This window comes from Sorghum bicolor, chromosome 2 (assembly GCF_000003195.3).
Source record: "Sorghum bicolor cultivar BTx623 chromosome 2, Sorghum_bicolor_NCBIv3, whole genome shotgun sequence".
NCBI lineage: Eukaryota > Viridiplantae > Streptophyta > Magnoliopsida > Poales > Poaceae > Sorghum > Sorghum bicolor.
The window spans coordinates 10754068-10771790 of record NC_012871.2 but is presented as its reverse complement, the minus strand read 5'-3'; the positions used below and the strand labels follow the sequence as shown (position 1 = coordinate 10771790).

General features: G+C 43.1%; 1 protein-coding gene across 1 annotated transcript; it reads right to left on the bottom strand.

Moving 5' to 3' along the window:
* On the bottom strand, window positions 543-13387 carry LOC8054463. The gene is made up of 7 exons (XM_021453374.1): window positions 13096-13387; window positions 1842-3669; window positions 1498-1761; window positions 1297-1407; window positions 1120-1204; window positions 942-1034; window positions 543-831 (listed from the first exon to the last, which is right to left on the bottom strand). Exons 1-7 carry the CDS (start codon window positions 13202-13204, stop codon window positions 634-636), a joined length of 2688 nt encoding a protein of 895 aa, XP_021309049.1. The 5' UTR covers window positions 13205-13387; the 3' UTR covers window positions 543-633.

Genomic DNA, 17723 nt, shown 5'->3' with positions numbered 1-17723 from the left:
CACTGCATACCGTGTGAGAGCACATAGATGGTTTGCTACCAGGTCCCAGTTGGCTTAATTATTGCCAGGAATTGTCACTACTACAGTCAGGTACTGCAGGGGCGGCTAAATAAGCTCTGTAAGGGCGGCTGGCCCAGCCGCCCTTATGCAAACGCTTTTACAGTGGAATTCACTGTAAGGGCGGTTCAACACCAGCCGCCCTTACAGAGGCCCACTGTAAGGGCGGTTGGAAACAACAGCCGCCCTTACAGTGGCCTACTATAAGAGCGGTTGGTGCTTCCAACCGCCCTTATAGTGAGCCTTAGTAAGGGCGGCTTGTGTCTCAGCCGCCTCTATTATCTGTATTTGCAAGGGCGGCTCTATCTAGAACCGCCCCTACAGTTATTTTTCAGAAAAAAAAATAAAAATTACAACAATCGAGTTGACAGCACAGCACAGCACCACATACATATATACATATATAATCAGAGACAGAAAACATCACAGATTCACAACATAAATATCCATACATATACACAGCACCACATTTCAAGTCCAAAATGTTTCCATGTCCAAATCCATCCAAAAGAGTCCGAAATTTTTCAGGTACTAATACAAATCGATCACAGTCCATTCCAACAAGTTCACATGTAATCAACGACCTAGACATAGCCTATCCCACTGACGGAGGTGCTGGTAAAGAGGATTGCTACCTAAGTCGGACTGTGGGTTATGGTAATCACCTTTGTAATAAACAACATGGTCCATTATAAAGTTGCAAAGGTCACCGACAATCTCTAAGAGGTCATCATCCCTGTAGACATCCCTTTTTAGTCCTTTTTCTTCTTTCCACTACAAGATCGTAAAAGACAAGTTTAGGTCTAGTGTAAAGAAGAGATTGCAAAGCTAAGTGAGAAATACTATGTTTTCATACTACAACCCACTAAGAGATTCAAACTTACCAATTCAGGGTGTCTCCTGTAGCCTTTTGTGTTACTGATGAAAGCACATACATAGTATCCACAATGCAGACTCCCTGGCCTTTGCTTGGGAAACTTTGTTTCAATTTGCAAATGGAGATGTGTCAAGTACAAGTACTGAAAAAATTAGTAATTTTATGCCAAACTAAGTCGCACTTACCGAACATAGAGATTTGAAACGCAAGTGGCTCCCCAGACCTGGATCATGCCTTCCTTTGTGATTCTTGACATAGGCCCTGAATGCCCTGTTTGAATGAGAATCGATGTGACTTGTAGTATGCAGAAGTCGATATTAAAGTGAATCATATAAGGTTACTAGGATTACAAATTTGCTTACGTAATGAGAATTGACATGAAGTCTTTATATGTGTGAGGGTCAAAATCTGCAGAATCACAAATCCATGCCATGTTCATCCCGACATCGAGACCTATGACTATCCAGTGATTGCTACAACAATTTTAAATAAATACATAAGTACCTTTGCATCAAAATAAGATAAACCGAACAATCGTTAAGTATACAATTAATCGAACTTACTTGAAGTGGTATGGAATCCATATTGTTTCGAAGTGTTGGAGATTCTTTAAACATACGGCAAGCCATGCCGCAACCTTAAGAGACTCTTCTCTTATTTTGGCCGCACGGATCTTTTCTTTCTCCGCCAACGTCCCTCCAGCAGCTAGCTGTGGCGCATCCAATTCCCATCTCGATGGGTAATTAAAATTTATTTGTGCTATTGGCATAGGGTCTACATACCCGGCTTTCGTTGAGCGTGTAGATTTCATAAAGTTTGCTTGCATTCTAAAAATCATGACGTAAGTTAGTTTTAGCAAAATCCAACTAGGTTACTTTCAAATCATATCAAGAGGAAGAGGACTTACAGGCACCAAGTGCGAATCAGATTCATCGACATTGAACTAAGGTGAAAGCATGATTGGATGTCGCTGAAGTCAAAGGCAATACCCGAAGCAGGGCCTCCAAATGTGCGAGCAGGTATTACTGCTTCCAACACATTCAGTTCTGTACGTGAAACATGCAAGTAGTACCAATCATGGAACCTTCTCATTCCATATGGCATCTTACACAAGACCCGGTTTGGTAGGAAACGTTTGCCTTTTACATATTCTTTCGGGCAATCCTTTGACCACTTGATGGTTTCAACATCTGGATACTTTGTTATCGTTGTGTAGTCTGAGGTGTCAGTGGGCATCCTGTAGGCAAATTTGTTCGGGCCTTGGTTCTCAGGCTTGAACTGGTCATGAGCATACCACTTGTACATACCCGAGACATTCATATCCACAAAAGATTTTGACCCTGTCGACCTTATCATGATGGGGATCTTTTCACGAGCTTCACATACTAGAGGGAGTAGTTCTTCATGTGTCGGCGGTGCTTGTTGAAAAGTCTGTGCCATCTCATCATGGCCTTGCTCGGGGCGAGCTGGAGAATGTTGTGGCTTAGGAGGCACATGTGGTGTCTCGTCATGCTCTGACTCGGCACGAGCTGTAGAAGGTTTTGGGCTATGAGGCACATGTGGTGTCTCATCACGCTTTGGCTCGGCACGAGCTGTAGAAGAATGCGGACTATGAGGCACATGTGGCATCTCATGCTCTGGCTCCGCACGAGCTACAGAAGGTTCACCTATTTGAGGCTCATGTGGCGTCTCATCATGCCCTGGCTCGACCCCTTGCTCACCAGCGGTTGGAGAAGCCGGTACCCTCTCATGCATCAAGTGGTCCTCATGAGACGGTGAATACACCGCTCCATCCTCAAGGTGGACTCTCTCCAGGTGTACATCACTTGGAGTTGGCGAGGAAACATTCAACACAATATCCTTTTTGTACCATAGGATAAACTGTTTCATGAGTAGTCCAAGCTCACGAATCCCCTCGCTAGTTGGGTGTTCAATCTTATGCTTCGCGTACTCGGGATTCACGGTATGCACCTCAACCTTACTATAGTCGGCCGGGACCGGTTTATGGTGCCAGATGTCGCCTGGAATTGGAGGATGTGCCAGACCCGTTGCGACCTCAGCCATCTCCTGTCCCCTACCGATGGGAATCAACAGGATGCAACGAGTTGGCACCCGTATGTGATCGACTGAGGCGGAGGCTGCATTGGAACCTTGGCTGCTTTGAACATTTGGAGGGCTACCAACTAGAACCAAATCCCTAGGCGGCTCCATTTGTGACCGTCGCTCAGTAGACAGTCCTTGCTCCTGTAGTTCCTTGGCAACTAGGGTCTTCACTAGGGTGGCAAGACTCTCCTCCCGGTTTCTACCATGTTTCTTGTACATCTCCACATCCTCTCGAAATCCTTCCTTCCAGGTCTTATGTTTCCCTAACCCCCTGACACGGCCTGGGTGCTCGGGGTTTCCCAAGCCAAGGCTAAGCTCGTCCTTCTCTCTAGAAGGAGTGAATGAGCCCTTCTCGATGTCTTCAGAATATTTCATTATCCTTGACACTGCCTCCTCGGTCTCTGGCTTGGCAAATTTCAGACTGCTGCCTGATTCTTCAAGATTCCTGGCAAAGAGCCAACGCTTGGTGCGTGGCTTCAATTTCATTACTTTTGTATTCCCAGCAGCTACGGCCTCCTCTTCCATCTTTCTAAACATCTCTTCCTTGCCCTCGTAGCCACCGGGGCCTAGACGAGGGTGGTGGATGTTCTTCTTCGCCTGCAAGCTGTTCTTTTCACTTAAGGCCAAAGATTCTGGTGCAGTCTTCTCAGCCACGAGCAACGCCCAGATAGCAGGAGTCATGTGTCCATACTTATGGTACGGAGTTAACCCCTTTTTGATGTACTCGGTGTTCAGCTCATTCCTCCAACGTCGGAAGGATTCTCCCATCATCTTCATAGCACGTCGTCTTACTAGGGGTAGCTTCTCTGCCGGAATCCTAAAATTAAAATTGACCAACAGACGATTTTTCCATAGGTCATCCTTTATGTCCTCTGGATAGTCGTGCCAATTACGGATTGATGGGTTCAACTTGTCTCTGACTAGGGCCCCAATTGCATTGCGGAATTTTGATTGGAACTCCTTTGGCTTAAGGATCTGCCCTTCTTCCCCAACCTCATCAATCACATAAACCATTTTTGCATTTGGATAGTGGTTTGGCTTTCTGACCCCTCCTTTCCTTTTCAATTTGGTAGTCGAGGCCGAGGTTGTGCCTTCAGGTTGCGGAGCAGAGGCCACAATCGTAGTCTCTGTGCCTGTTGCCTCTGCCCTCCTTTCCCTTGCCCCGTCGTGTCCGGCGAAACGTGTCGGACGCCGACGTGGTCTTTTTGGAGGTTTAGGAGGGACCTGTATAAACAACAGGTCAAAGTGTTAGTAGAGGTAACACAACCATATCGTTACCAAAATTTATGGTTTACTAAGTGACCTTCATATCCCTACCTCCTCGTTTGGGTCAAAGTCCTTGTCCAACTCATCCGTCGTTGGCTTCCGTCTAGGTTCACATGGGTGTGGATCCTCAGGACTTTCATATCCCGAGGTTGAGTCATCGTCCTTGCTAGATCCTTCATCAGTCTCTCCTCTTCCCGCTTCTCCCCCTTGCTCCTCGCCAGACTCCTCCTGAGTAAGCATAAATGCTACACCATTGCCCACTTCTTCATCAAACTGTTCCTGAGAAAACTGATCATGTATTTCTTGCTCTCTAGGGCTAGGGTGCTCTTCATGTTCGTTGGATCGGGCTGCATTGCTTGTTGTCCGTGTCATTTCGTGATTTGTTCTAACAGATGAAAGGAATAAAGTGTGCTTTAGTAGTAGTAGTAGTAGCAGCAGCAGCAGCATTAGTAGTAGTCGTAGCAGCAGCAGTGCTTTAGTAGTAGTAGTAGTAGTAGGTTGAAGAGAGGAGAAGAGAGAGCAGCAGTGCTTTAGTAGTAGTATTAGTAGTAGTAGTAGTAGTAGTAGTAGTAGTAGTAGTAGTAGTAGTAGTAGTAGTAGTAGTAGTAGTAGTAGTAGTAGTAGTATTAGTAGTAGTAGTAGTAGTAGTAGTAGTAGTAGTAGTAGTAGTAGTAGTAGTAGTAGTAGTAGTAGTAGTAGTAGTAGTAGTAGTAGTAGTAGTAGTAGTAGTAGTAGTAGCAGCAGCAGCAGCAGCAGCAGCTAGGACTAGTAGTAGACTAGTGCAGCAGTGTTGGAGAGAGGATGAGAGTAGAAAATAGAAGAGAGACAGAAAGAGCAGAGAGGAAGGAGAGGTGAGGAGAGGGAAAGGTTTTAAAAAGGCCTTAGAAATATGTCTACCATCATTTGATCAAGAACTTGGAGCATCAAGGCATCAAAACAGAGAAGTAGGTTGAAGAGAGGAGAAGAGAGAGCAGCAGTGCTTTAGTAGTAGCAGCAGTGCTTTAGTAGTAGCAGCAGCAGCAGATGAGAGGAGAAGATAGGAGAGAGAACACACAAAGGAGACAAATTAGTTTGGTAGTAGTAGAAGAAGAAGAAGAAACAAATGTGCCCTCAAATTCGAGACGAGTTTCCCCCAGAAGCTTTTGGTCTAGGAGAAGCTATGGGTATTTGACTGTCATGTTGTCTCACTACACCTTTAGTATCATCGAGCAAGAAATTTTGAAAAAAAAAAGTATTACAAGTAGTGAAGGCCTCAGTACCATGTCAATCATCATTTGATCATGAACTTGGAGCATAAAGGCATCGTAATAGAGAAGATGAGGTCATATAGGGGCCGCTGGTAACGATGCCAAGTTCCTCACAAGTTCCTGATCATCAGCTCATATTCCATATAATGAATGGACTTAGACAATCTAATCATCGGCAAAACAAAGGAGAGAAGAAAAATCATAGAAGTAGGAGAGAAGAGTAGTAGAATTAGGACTAGAGTAGAGCAGCAGCTAGCACTAGTAGTAGACTAGTGCAGTAGTAGTAGAGTTGGAGCACAACAGCAGTAGTAGTAGGATTACAGTAAGCCACAAATTATAATGACAGTAAGCCCCAACAGTAGTGTAGTACTAGTAGAGTACTAGAGTAGAGCAGCAGCTAGGACTAGTAGTAGACTAGTGCAGCAGTGTTGTAGAGAGGATGAGAGTAGAAAATAGAAGAGAGACAGAAAGAGCAGAGAGGAAGGAGAGGTGAGGAGAGGGAAAGGTTTAAAAAAGGCCTTAGAAATATGTCTACCATCATTTGATCAAGAACTTGGAGCATCAAGGCATCAAAACAGAGAAGTAGGTTGAAGAGAGGAGAAGAGAGAGCAGCAGTGCTTTAGTAGTAGTATTAGTAGTAGTAGTAGTAGTAGTAGTAGTAGTAGTAGTAGTAGTAGTAGTAGTAGTAGTAGTAGTAGTAGTAGTAGTAGTAGTAGTAGTAGTAGTAGTAGTAGTAGTAGCAGCAGCAGCAGCAGCAGCTAGGACTAGTAGTAGACTAGTGCAGCAGTGTTGGAGAGAGGATGAGAGTAGAAAATAGAAGAGAGACAGAAAGAGCAGAGAGGAAGGAGAGGTGAGGAGAGGGAAAGGTTTTAAAAAGGCCTTAGAAATATGTCTACCATCATTTGATCAAGAACTTGGAGCATCAAGGCATCAAAACAGAGAAGTAGGTTGAAGAGAGGAGAAGAGAGAGCAGCAGTGCTTTAGTAGTAGCAGCAGTGCTTTAGTAGTAGCAGCAGCAGCAGATGAGAGGAGAAGATAGGAGAGAGAACACACAAAGGAGACAAATTAGTTTGGTAGTAGTAGAAGAAGAAGAAGAAGAAGAAACAAATGTGCCCTCAAATTAGCGGGTTGCTGCTTTATAGAGCCATCCGCTGCTCTGTGGTGATCATAGATCATAGACTTATATGACAGTCAGTAATAGGTTAAGAGAAAACCCATTTGCACTACAAGACCGAAAACCTCTGGGGGAGGCTAGTATCCAATGGCACTCCATTCGAGACGAGTTTCCCCCAGAAGCTTTTGGTCTAGGAGAAGCTATGGGTATTTGACTGTCATGTTGTCTCACTACACCTTTAGTATCATCGAGCAAGAAATTTTGAAAAAAAAAGTATTACAAGTAGTAAAGGCCTCAGTACCATGTCAATCATCATTTGATCATGAACTTGGAGCATAAAGGCATCGTAATAGAGAAGATGAGGTCATATAGGGGCCGCTGGTAACGATGCCAAGTTCCTCACAAGTTCCTGATCATCAGCTCATATTCCATATAATGAATGGACTTAGACAATCTAATCATCGGCAAAACAAAGGAGAGAAGAAAAATCATAGAAGTAGGAGAGAAGAGTAGTAGAATTAGGACTAGAGTAGAGCAGCAGCTAGCACTAGTAGTAGACTAGTGCAGTAGTAGTAGAGTTGGAGCACAACAGCAGTAGTAGTAGGATTACAGTAAGCCACAAATTAAAAGGAGCAGTGCAGTAGTGTTGGAGAGAGGATGAGAGTAGAGAATAGAAGAGAGATAGAAGGAGCAGAGAGGAAGGAGAGGTGAGGAGAGGGAAAGGTTTAAAAAAGGCCTCAGAAACATGTCTAGCATCATTTGATCAAGAACTTGGAGCATCAAGGCATCAAAATAGAGAACAAGGCACTATAGAGGCGGCTAGTAATGATGCCAAGTTACTCATAAGTTTTGGATCATCAGCTCATATTCTAAAATAATGTATTGAATTAGACAATTTCATCATCGGCAAAACAATAGTAGAGGAGAGAGGGTATAGTAGTAGTATAGAGGGGCACGGTTCAAAAAATGTCACCAATTCAAAATTATCCCAGTAAGCCACCACAACAGTAGAGTAGTAGTAGTAGTAGTAGTAGAGAGGAGTGGCATATAAGCAGCCTGCTATATAAACAACAGTAATTATGCCTCAGTATATAAAACTGTCATAGAGAGAGTAGTAGTACAGTTGTAGTACAAAAGCAGTAGTAGTAGGATTACAGTAAGCCACAAATTAAAATGACAGTAAGCCACCAGAACGTAACCATTAATAGGTAACCAGTGACTAAACTATGTAACTTGTGGGAGAAATAAGAAACAGATTGACTATCAAATGATAAGCTAATGCAAGGCATAGAAGTCAAAGTAAACAGATTGTCTATAAAATGATAATGGAACAAACTAGAAGTCAAAGATCATACAAATAGAGTTCAGAGTCAAACATAAAGATAATAGATGATTGAGGGAACATTTCCTGAATCTATAATAATATTCATGTCAAATATGACTCAGGCAAAAGCATCATTAACCAGACAACATAGCTCTAAAAGACAATTACAGTAGTATGATCGACATCGATTATGACATCAGAGCCCCGGATTATAGCTATCTGCTGATAGCAGAAATGAAAGAGACTTCTATTACCAAAAGTTTGATATATTCAGAACGTGCAAAGGTAAAACCATCCAGCTGCTTCAACTACTGCAGCAATGTCTACAAGACTTCAAACACAGAGCTACCAGAATTTCAAACATAGTTATAACCCTCGCAGACACCAGTACAGACAACAAGTATATATACCTTTGTGACTTTGCTAGGCACCTAAAATCTACTGCAGATCATGCATATAGAACTAGATGGTTTCAAAAAAGCAAAGTGAGCAAACTCACATACCTGAGCAGCCTATGAAACTAGATGGTTTCAAAAAAGCAAAGTGAGCAAACTCACATACCTTTGGAGGAGAAGGAGAGAGTCGCGGACGGGCGGCGCCTAGGGTTCCTAGCAGGCGGAGTGCCCAGGCTCACCGACGGGCGGGCGGCCGCGCGTGGATCTTCGGCCCTCGGCGACGTCTAGGGTTCTGACAGGGCGGAGCGCACGGGCTCGCACATGGACGGAAGCAGGTCGCCGAGCTCGCGGAAGAAGAGCTCGTGGACGCGCCGACGAAGAGCTCGTGGACGACCGAGGTCCTCAGCCAGACTCGCCGAGCTCGTGGAGGCGCGCGTGGGCGGGCGGCCGTGTGCAGATCTGGCTCCCGGCGGCAGCAGAGTGGTGGCGTGGCACGGGCACCAGCGAAGGGGGAGGGGGAGGAGAGCGCGGGGAGGAGAGTGGTGGCGTTGCACGGCACCGGCGAAGGGGGAGGGGGAGGAGAGTGGTGGCGTGGAAATCGGGCGGCGGCGGCTAGGGTTCCGATCGGGGGGAATCGGGCAGCCTGACGGCGTCCAACTGCGAATGAGAACGCCCTGGCTTAGGCGCTGCGAACGGAAGGGGGTTTTATGGAGGGCAGCCCCACTGTAAGGGCGGTTCAGATGTGAACCGCCCTTATTGTGGTTTTCTTGAAATTTAAAATCATTTTTTTAATTTAGTTAAAGTTCAAAATGTATTTATATAATAATTTTAATTTATTCCATGTATTTTTATACTTAATTTATATATATTATATAATTTCAAACTATTCCAAGTTTTTGTATCTTTAATTTATATACATTATATAATTTCAAACTAAATTGGTTTGGAATTAAAAAATAAAATTGTGTAAACTTAAAAATTCTTTAGTGCCTCACTTGACCTAATATGTAATAATTTTGAATTATTTCATACATTTTTATGATTAGTTTATATATATATATATATATGCAAAGTTTATTCATTTTTGTCTACTTTGACCAAGTCAAACATTGGATTTTTGACAAAATACACTTTGACCGGACCCGAGATGGTCTCAGATGCAAAAGTCATGAATACAAAGTTTGTTCCCCTTCTCAAGACACACATTTGGTGTAATGGTAAACTTTTCATATGAGATGGTTTGGACCACTCAAATTTTGAACTTTCAAATTTTTACTGCTACACGCACGTTTTCGGGACCCTGAATGGCCCCAACTCCGAAAGTCATGAATAGCAACTTTGTTCCACTCATCAAGATGTACATTTGATATATAGGACGTTTTTGCATTTGACAAAGCGTTAAGAAATGTAGTCTCACACACATACATAAATGTAGTCTCACACACATACATAAATGTAGTCTCACACACATACATAAATGTAGTCTCACATGGATACATAAATAAAGTCTCACACACATACAAATGACTATTTATTAGTATCCGCCGCCGTAACAGTTTTCCACTTCACACCTTTTCGTTCCCATGGCAATACATCTTTGGGTAGGCTTTTTTCCACAACACCAATCTTGTTAATAAAGTCTGTGAATAGCGGCATCTGATCGCACTTATTGTAGGCTTCAACATCATCAACGCCATCAACTCCAATAATGTGCTGTTTTCCAGGGATAACCACATGCTTAGGTTTCTTCTTTGGGGGGGCAATGCTGAGCGGGTCGGTCATATAGAAAACCTGTGTAACATGTGAAGCAAGGACCCATGGATCATCCTGGTAGCCTATGCTGTGAAGGTCCACGACCCTCAATCCGATTTCATTGAATTCATGTTGCTTGATCCAGCGACATCGAAATAGGGCCACATTTAGTGCCTCAGTTCCATAGTCAAGTTCCCATATATCTTCAATTATGCCAAAGTAATCGATCTTTTGTCCCCCTGCGCCGATAGCCACTGCTCGAACACCACTGTTTTGGTTCACACATTTACTATCCTTTGCGTGGGTATAGTATGTGTACCCATTGATCTCATAAGAACTCCAAGATGTCACCTGTCTTGATGGCCCCGCTGCCAACTTACTGATGGTAATAGAATCTATGGTTTCTCCAGGCTGTATGTTTTGGTCCTTCAACCATGAAGTTAGGCGTTGCTTGTGTTGTTTCATGACCCAATCACCTGTACGACCATTTCTCTCTGATTGGATGATCTCCATGTGTTCATCAATATATGGTTCCATCAGTTTTGTGCTCGCCAAGACAGCGTAGTGCGCCCGACTCACTTCAGCGTATTCATTGTCGATGAAGATTTTTCTACCATTTGTGCCCTTCCCGGCCAGCCTACCCTTGTAGTGAGAATCGGGAATACCAATCCCTCTCTGTACTTTTAGGTACTCTTGACAGCACTCGATGACTTCTTCACTACTGTAGCCCTCTATCATAGAGCCCTCTGGGTATGCACGATTATGCACATATCGACTTAGAACCGACATGAACCGCTCATACGACCACATTTCATGCAAGTAGCAAGGGCCCAACGCCTGTATCTGATGAACCATGTGAATCATGAGATGTACCATAGGGTCGAAGAAAGTGGGAGGTAAACACATCTCTAGTTGGTTTTGGGTCTCTACGACAAAATCATGTAGGTCACTCAGCTCTGTCTTGCTAATCTTCTTCTGTGAGATCTTCGACCAGAAGTAGCACATGCGGGTGATAGCCATCTTCAAAAACTCTGGCTTGATAGCCCTTATTGCGATTGGTAGGAACACCGTCAGCATCATATGACAATCGTGAGCCTTGCAGTGTGGAAATGATAGGTCCTTCATCGACACTAGCTTCTTCGGGTTTGCCGAAAACCCAGTCGGGACTTTGATCCCCTTCACAGAAGTGCATAAACCTCTCCTCTCTTCTAGGTCCAGGTTGTAGCTAGCCGCGGGTAGGGTGTATTTTCCAGTTTTTGTCTCAAGTACCGGGTGAAGCTCTGGCATCACATGTAGCTGCTCCATGTCTCTCCTTGCTTTGAGACTATCCTTTGACTTCGGTGTGTCCATCAAGGTAGCGATGAGACTCTCAAAGACATTCTTCTGCACATGCATAGCATCAATGGCATGGGGGACCTCCAATTGTTGCCAATATTCAAGATACTAAAAGAAGATTGACTTTTTCTTAAAAGGCACGCCTTCAATAGGAGGTGTGCTTCTATCTCTAGGTGTTCCATCCATTTTCTTCTTTCCATAGATGACACTTATATTTTTCACCATTTGGAACACATATTGTCCATCATGACGTCTCTCCGGAGGTCGATCTTCATCCTCTGGGATGTTGCCAAAATACTTTAAGTACACTTTGCTGCGGTACTTGTGACCTTGCTTTAAAAAGCGACGATTCCTGATGTAAACAATCTTCTTAGATCCATCTAGGTACACCCATTTAGTATCATCCAGACAGACTAAGCATCCTGTCTTGCCTTTGATTTGTCCAGACAAGGCAAACAATGCAGGGTGGTTGTTGATAGTCACAAATATTATTGCTCTTAATGTGAAGGTCTCCTTTTGGAAAGCATCATACATCAGCTCCCCTGTCCTCCATAGTTTCTCGAATTCTTCCATCACAGGCTCGAGGAACACGTCCATATCAAAGCCTGGTTGCTGAGGGCCAGAAACAAGAACAGTGAGGAAAAGATACTTTCTCTTCTGACACAACCACGTTGGGATGTTGTACATGGTCAAGATCACTGGCCAAGTGCTATGGTTGCTCGTCCTCTCGTTGAAGGGATTCATTCCATCGGTGCTCAAGGCAAACCGTACATTCCTTGGGTCCGAACTGAACAGTGGGTTGTTATTATCGAAGTCCTGCCACTGACTGCCATCGGCCGGGTGTGCAATCACATCGTCATCGACCTTGCGCTCATCGTCCCACCATGTCATGAGCGCGGCTTCCTTAGGGTTCAGGAAAATACGCCTCAAGCGGTCGGTCACTGGCAGATACCACATTACCAAGGCAGGAATTTTTCTCTTCTTTGCGTCGTTGCCTAATGGGGTGTCCTCTGGAGGTCGAGATTCTTGTACCACCTTTTTGGAACCCTTCTTACTCCTCTTGTTCCCGGTGGAGGCTTCTCCACCACTGTAAAGGTCATTGTCCTTGTACCGACTTGCCCCACAACGAGGACATTTATCCAGACCTTCGAACGTTTCACCACGAAAAAGGATACAATGGTTGGGGCATGCATGGATCTTTTCAACACCCATTGTCAATGGACTTATGACCTTCTTAGCATGGTATGTGTTGGAGGGAACTAAGTTCGGCAGTGGCAGCACAGATGAAAGAAGATGCAACAGATCGTCAAAACTGCAGTCTGACCAGCCGTACTTAGCCTTCAGGATGAGTAGCTCAAGCACAAAACGGAGCAGTGTCCAATGTGTTGGACAGCCCTTCTCAACACCATACACAGTCTCCTTTGACGCTGTTTTCACCCGCTCTAGATTTTCTAGACCCTTCTTCTGTTGTAGTATTTCTGGTCCAATGGCCCGAAGCATTTCCTCTAAGTTGTCAAAGTTTTCTGCATCCCCCTCACATGCTCCAACATCATTATTGTCAACACCGCCAACATCCCCATCATTATTGTCGACACCACCGACATCATCACCATGTGCTTGTTCATTTGCTGAATCATGTTGCATTTGTGCTTCAAACATGTCTGCGTATTGGGACAACAATTGGCCTTCTTCAGCATCGTCTTCTTGGTCATCATCGTTGCCATCAAGAAACATTACTTCACCATGATGAAGCCATACTGTGTAGTTCGGGACAAATCCTCGCCTAATCAGATGTGATCTGATGATTTCCACATCATAAGTTGCTAAGTGGTTCTTGCAATCTTTACAGGGACAAATAACTGAACAATTATTTCCTGTTGACAACGTCTTTGCATGATTCACTGCGATTGTAATAAATTTGTCCATCTCATCAGCATAGGCTTGTGAGTACCTAGGCAAACCATACATCCAAGTAGCCCTATTCTCCATCTTTACATAAATAAAAAAATTAATTAGTTGAGAATAATTATTAGCAACAATTAATAAGTAACAATTATTATCTACCATTATTAGCAACAATTAGTAGCTATCATTATTAGCAATAATTGTGTTAGAAATGATTATTAGACATAATTAATAGTACCAATTATTATCTACCATTATTAGCAACAATTAATAAGTAACAATTATTATCTACCATTATTAGCAACAATTAATAAGTAACAATTATTATCTACCATTATTAGCAACAAATAATAAGTACCAATTATTATCTACCATTATTAGCAATAATTAATAAGTAACAATTATTATCTACCATTATTAGCAACAATTATTAGCTATCATTATTGGTAATAATTGTGTTAGAAACGATTATTAGACATAATTAATATTACCAAATATTATCTACCATTATTAGCAACAATTAATAAGTAACAATTATTATCTACCATTTTTAGCAACAATTATTATCTATCATTATTAGTAATAATTGTGTTAGAAACGATTATTAGACATAATTAATTTTACCAATTATGATCTACCATTATTAGAAACAATTAATATTAACAATAACTATTAGTTTACCAATAACTATTCATGCCAACCACATTCCAAATTCATGAAACAAAAACAAAAAAAGGAAACCCTAGATCTAGAATGTCTTTTCTCTCCATACATGAAACTACAATTAATCTCCAATAAAATAAAGCTATATCACCTAATTGATGGTGCAAGGTGGTGTCTCTACCTATTCTACACTAATAGCATCATAGATAAGCTCTAATTTGGTCAACACAAAGCTCAAGCTCCATGGAAGAGAGAGAAAACCAAAATGTAAATTGCTCACTAACCAACCAATAAAACATGGATTAGAGGGTGGGAATAGCATTTTCTTACCTTAAACAAGCTCCCCACCAAAGGATTTAAGTTCAAAACCTCCCCCCTTCCTAGAGTGATTTTAGGGAGGTGCCCAAGGCCTCCCAAACCTTTTTTTTGCGAGTGGAAGTGAGTGGCTCGGGGAGGAAGAAGAGTGGGCTGGCTACTTATGCTACAGACCTCTGTAGGGGCGGTTGGTGTTACCAGCCGCCCCTACAGTGCCTCCCCCACTGTAAGGGCGGCTGGTAACACCAACCGCCCCTACAGAGAACACTGCAAGGGCGGCTGGCTTTGTGCTTGGCTGCCCACCCACTGTAAGGGCGGTTCAAATGTTAACCGCCCCTACAGTGTGGGGAGGGGCGCTCTCTTAGTAAGTTTTTCACGTAGTGTGTTAAAGCAAAAATGCAGCAAGCAAATAGTAGTTATGTTTGAGAGGCATGAGGAACCCACAGTACTGCCAGTATCCCTTCAACTTGACGAAATCTGTGACGACAAGGCAAAGTAGCTTCGCTTCCGTATTTACAAGAGCTGAAGGCAACGCATTTGGTAGTCAGGCTCCACGTCGCCACGCCGAGGTGTGAGATGGAGTAAAACGAGATGCCCTCCTTGGGTTCTCGGTTCCACGTTAAATAGGGAATACAATGTACAGTCGGTTACAACAAATTCAGGATATATATCTATCCTATCTATCCAAGACTTATGCTACAAGCTAACTTGGATTACAAGCCGGATAACAAACCAGCAACAATATGCAACAACCCAGCATCAATGTATCTAGACATATTCTAACACCCCCACTCAATCTCAGCCGGCCATGAGGTTGAGATTGTTTCTAAACTTAATCAACTTCGACGGGGTTATAGACTTTGTAAATCCATCTGCAAGCTGATTGTTTGACGTGAGATTGTTTCTGGCGGGCGCCACCTCCTGGCTGGCAGGCGCTACCTGTCAGTGGCGGGGCCATCTCCTGGCTGGCAGGCGCCACTTGGCAGCATGCCAACTATGCCAGGTGTCTCCGTTCTGGTTGATTTTGCCTTGTTTTGCCCAGAAAATACCTGTTCTACCCCTGCACTCACAAATGTACAAGTGGAACCAAGTGAAATATGACATAAAACATTAGGCATATGTTGTTTTTGACCACTTATTTGATGCTATGTTGATGGCAAAAAGGTGTGTTAAGAGCCATCAACAAGTTTCCCCACACTAACCTTTTGCTAACGTCTTTAGCGAACCATGAACAACTATAAATAACACTCTATATTCTACACTTATGTCTGTGGTCTTTCCGGTGGCTAAAGATCAAAACCCTCGGGGTGTAGGCTGAGTCCGCCGTGATCCGGGGAAGGTGTCGCCATGGGTTGCCGTCGCTGGTGTTGTTGTTGGCTTGTTGCTACCGCCGCCGGTACCGGAGCCGTGTCGTGGCTGGGACATCATTTGGGTAGTGCGGGAGCCGTCGTGGATGGAGCGCTGCTCGCCGAGCATGTGAAGCCGGTGGCCGCCATCACCAGTTGGTGACCTGCGCCGCGCCGGTGGTGGAGGACAGACGTGGCCCACGGGGACACCACCTCCACCGGGAGGTTGGAAGGACGCCGCCGCCCGTGCTTGAATTGGAGAGGACTCGACTCTGCCGCCACCGGGATGATCCATTGGGAGGAGCCGCCGTGCCATGCACTTTTGTGGGAGGATCCGTGGCGCGGCAGAGCGATTTTTGTTCGTGACTGCCCTCGGGAAGGAAGTGACATGATTAGCGGGATCAGAGATGCTGTCCAATTTAACCCCTTAATTTACGATTAAGGCAAGCAACAGTCGAAGCAACGGCTGAAGGATTTAGTAAAGCGGACGTAATTTGGGGGATATACATGCATGCATTAGTGAGAAGGGACCACAAAGGCACAAAGCCAAAGCCACGCGCCTAAGCTGCCATGGATGAATGGACACACATGGTGCGCTGGTGACCACGAGCCAGTTTTGATCAAGCTACAGAATAAGTTATTCGGTAGCCAGCCATAAGGTATGAGTTCTATATATATATATATATATATATATATATATATATTCTACACCAAAGTGTTATACTGAACAAATTTCAGTATTTTTCAGTACCCGTGTTTCAGTATTATTCACTATTTCGCGGTCCTGGATGTACGACTGGATTCAGTATTGCTCAGTATTTTTTCTGCTCAGTTTTGACTTGCCGTATATATATATATATATACTCTATAGCTGGCTACAAAATAACTTATTTTGTAGCCACTTTGAGTAACGATAATTACTATATTAATTTATAAGATTATAGTAACTCCTTACTAAGTGGTTTACTATAACATTATGGTAAATATGCCCATGTATTATAGGAACCCAACTATCGTAAATATGTATACATATTATCGTAAATTAGTATATAAAATTATCGTAAATGAAGATGGCTACAGAATAAAATATTCTGTAGCTAGCTACAGAGTATACTCTCTCTCTATATATAACGTAATTTATTAGAGCTACACATTTAATTTAGTGATTAAACTTTGATCTGTATTTGATTGTGTTAAAGATGTGTACTAATTAATGAGATGTTGATGTGTATTTATGTCGTTTCATTGAGGTATTTAGTACAGAGATATGCCGATGGTACTGTTACAATTTAATTCATACTATAGACGCGTCTCTGGATAATGCGTCTGTGGCTTAATCCTTACTACAGACTCCTATTCCTGAAGAAGCGTCTGCAGTTAGAATTTTGTACTGACGAGCTGGACCTTAATGACGTGTGTTCTAGATAGGCGTCGCTGGAAAAGCTTTACTAGCTACAGACGTGTCTATGTGTTACTTACATACAGATGTTAGAAGTGCGTCAGTATTAAGGTCTTATTAAATACTTATCACAGACTTTATATCACTGACGCACTCAGGAGCATCTGTCATATCAGGTAAGGCGCGACTGTAAGGCCCTGTTTAGTTTCCCACCCAAAATTTTTTCATCCATCCCATCGAATCTTTAGACACATACATGAAACATTAAATATACATAAAATAATAAACTAATTACACAGTTTGGTTGAAAATCGCGAGACGAATCTTTTAAGCCTAGTTACTCTATGATTAGCCTTAAGTGCTACAGTAACCCACATGTGCTAATGATAGATTAATTATGCTTAATAGATTTGTCTTGCAGTTTCCTGACGAGCTATGTAATTTGTTTTTTTATTAGTTTTTAAAAACCCCTCCCGACATTCTTCCGACACATTCGATGTGACACCCAGAAAATTTTTATCAGCAATCTAAACAGGGCCTAATGCCATTTTTTCACACAGTGGTAGTTCGCTCTTTAGCTAGATTCATGTATGACTGTATGAATAGTACCAATAATAATTGGTTT

What these genes read in the sequence shown, in the direction of transcription:
- LOC8054463 (XM_021453374.1), bottom strand. Translation starts at nt 13,204, where the DNA reads ATGTTTCTTGATGGCAACGATGATGACCAAGAAGACGATGCTGAAGAA. An exon ending in TGGATTCCATACCACTTCAA is followed by an intron (nt 1,408 to 1,497) that starts GTAAGTTCGATT and finishes AAATTGTTGTAG; the next exon opens with CAATCACTGGATAGTCATAG. An exon ending in GTTTCAAATCTCTATGTTCG is followed by an intron (nt 1,035 to 1,119) that starts GTAAGTGCGACT and finishes ATTGAAACAAAG; the next exon opens with TTTCCCAAGCAAAGGCCAGG.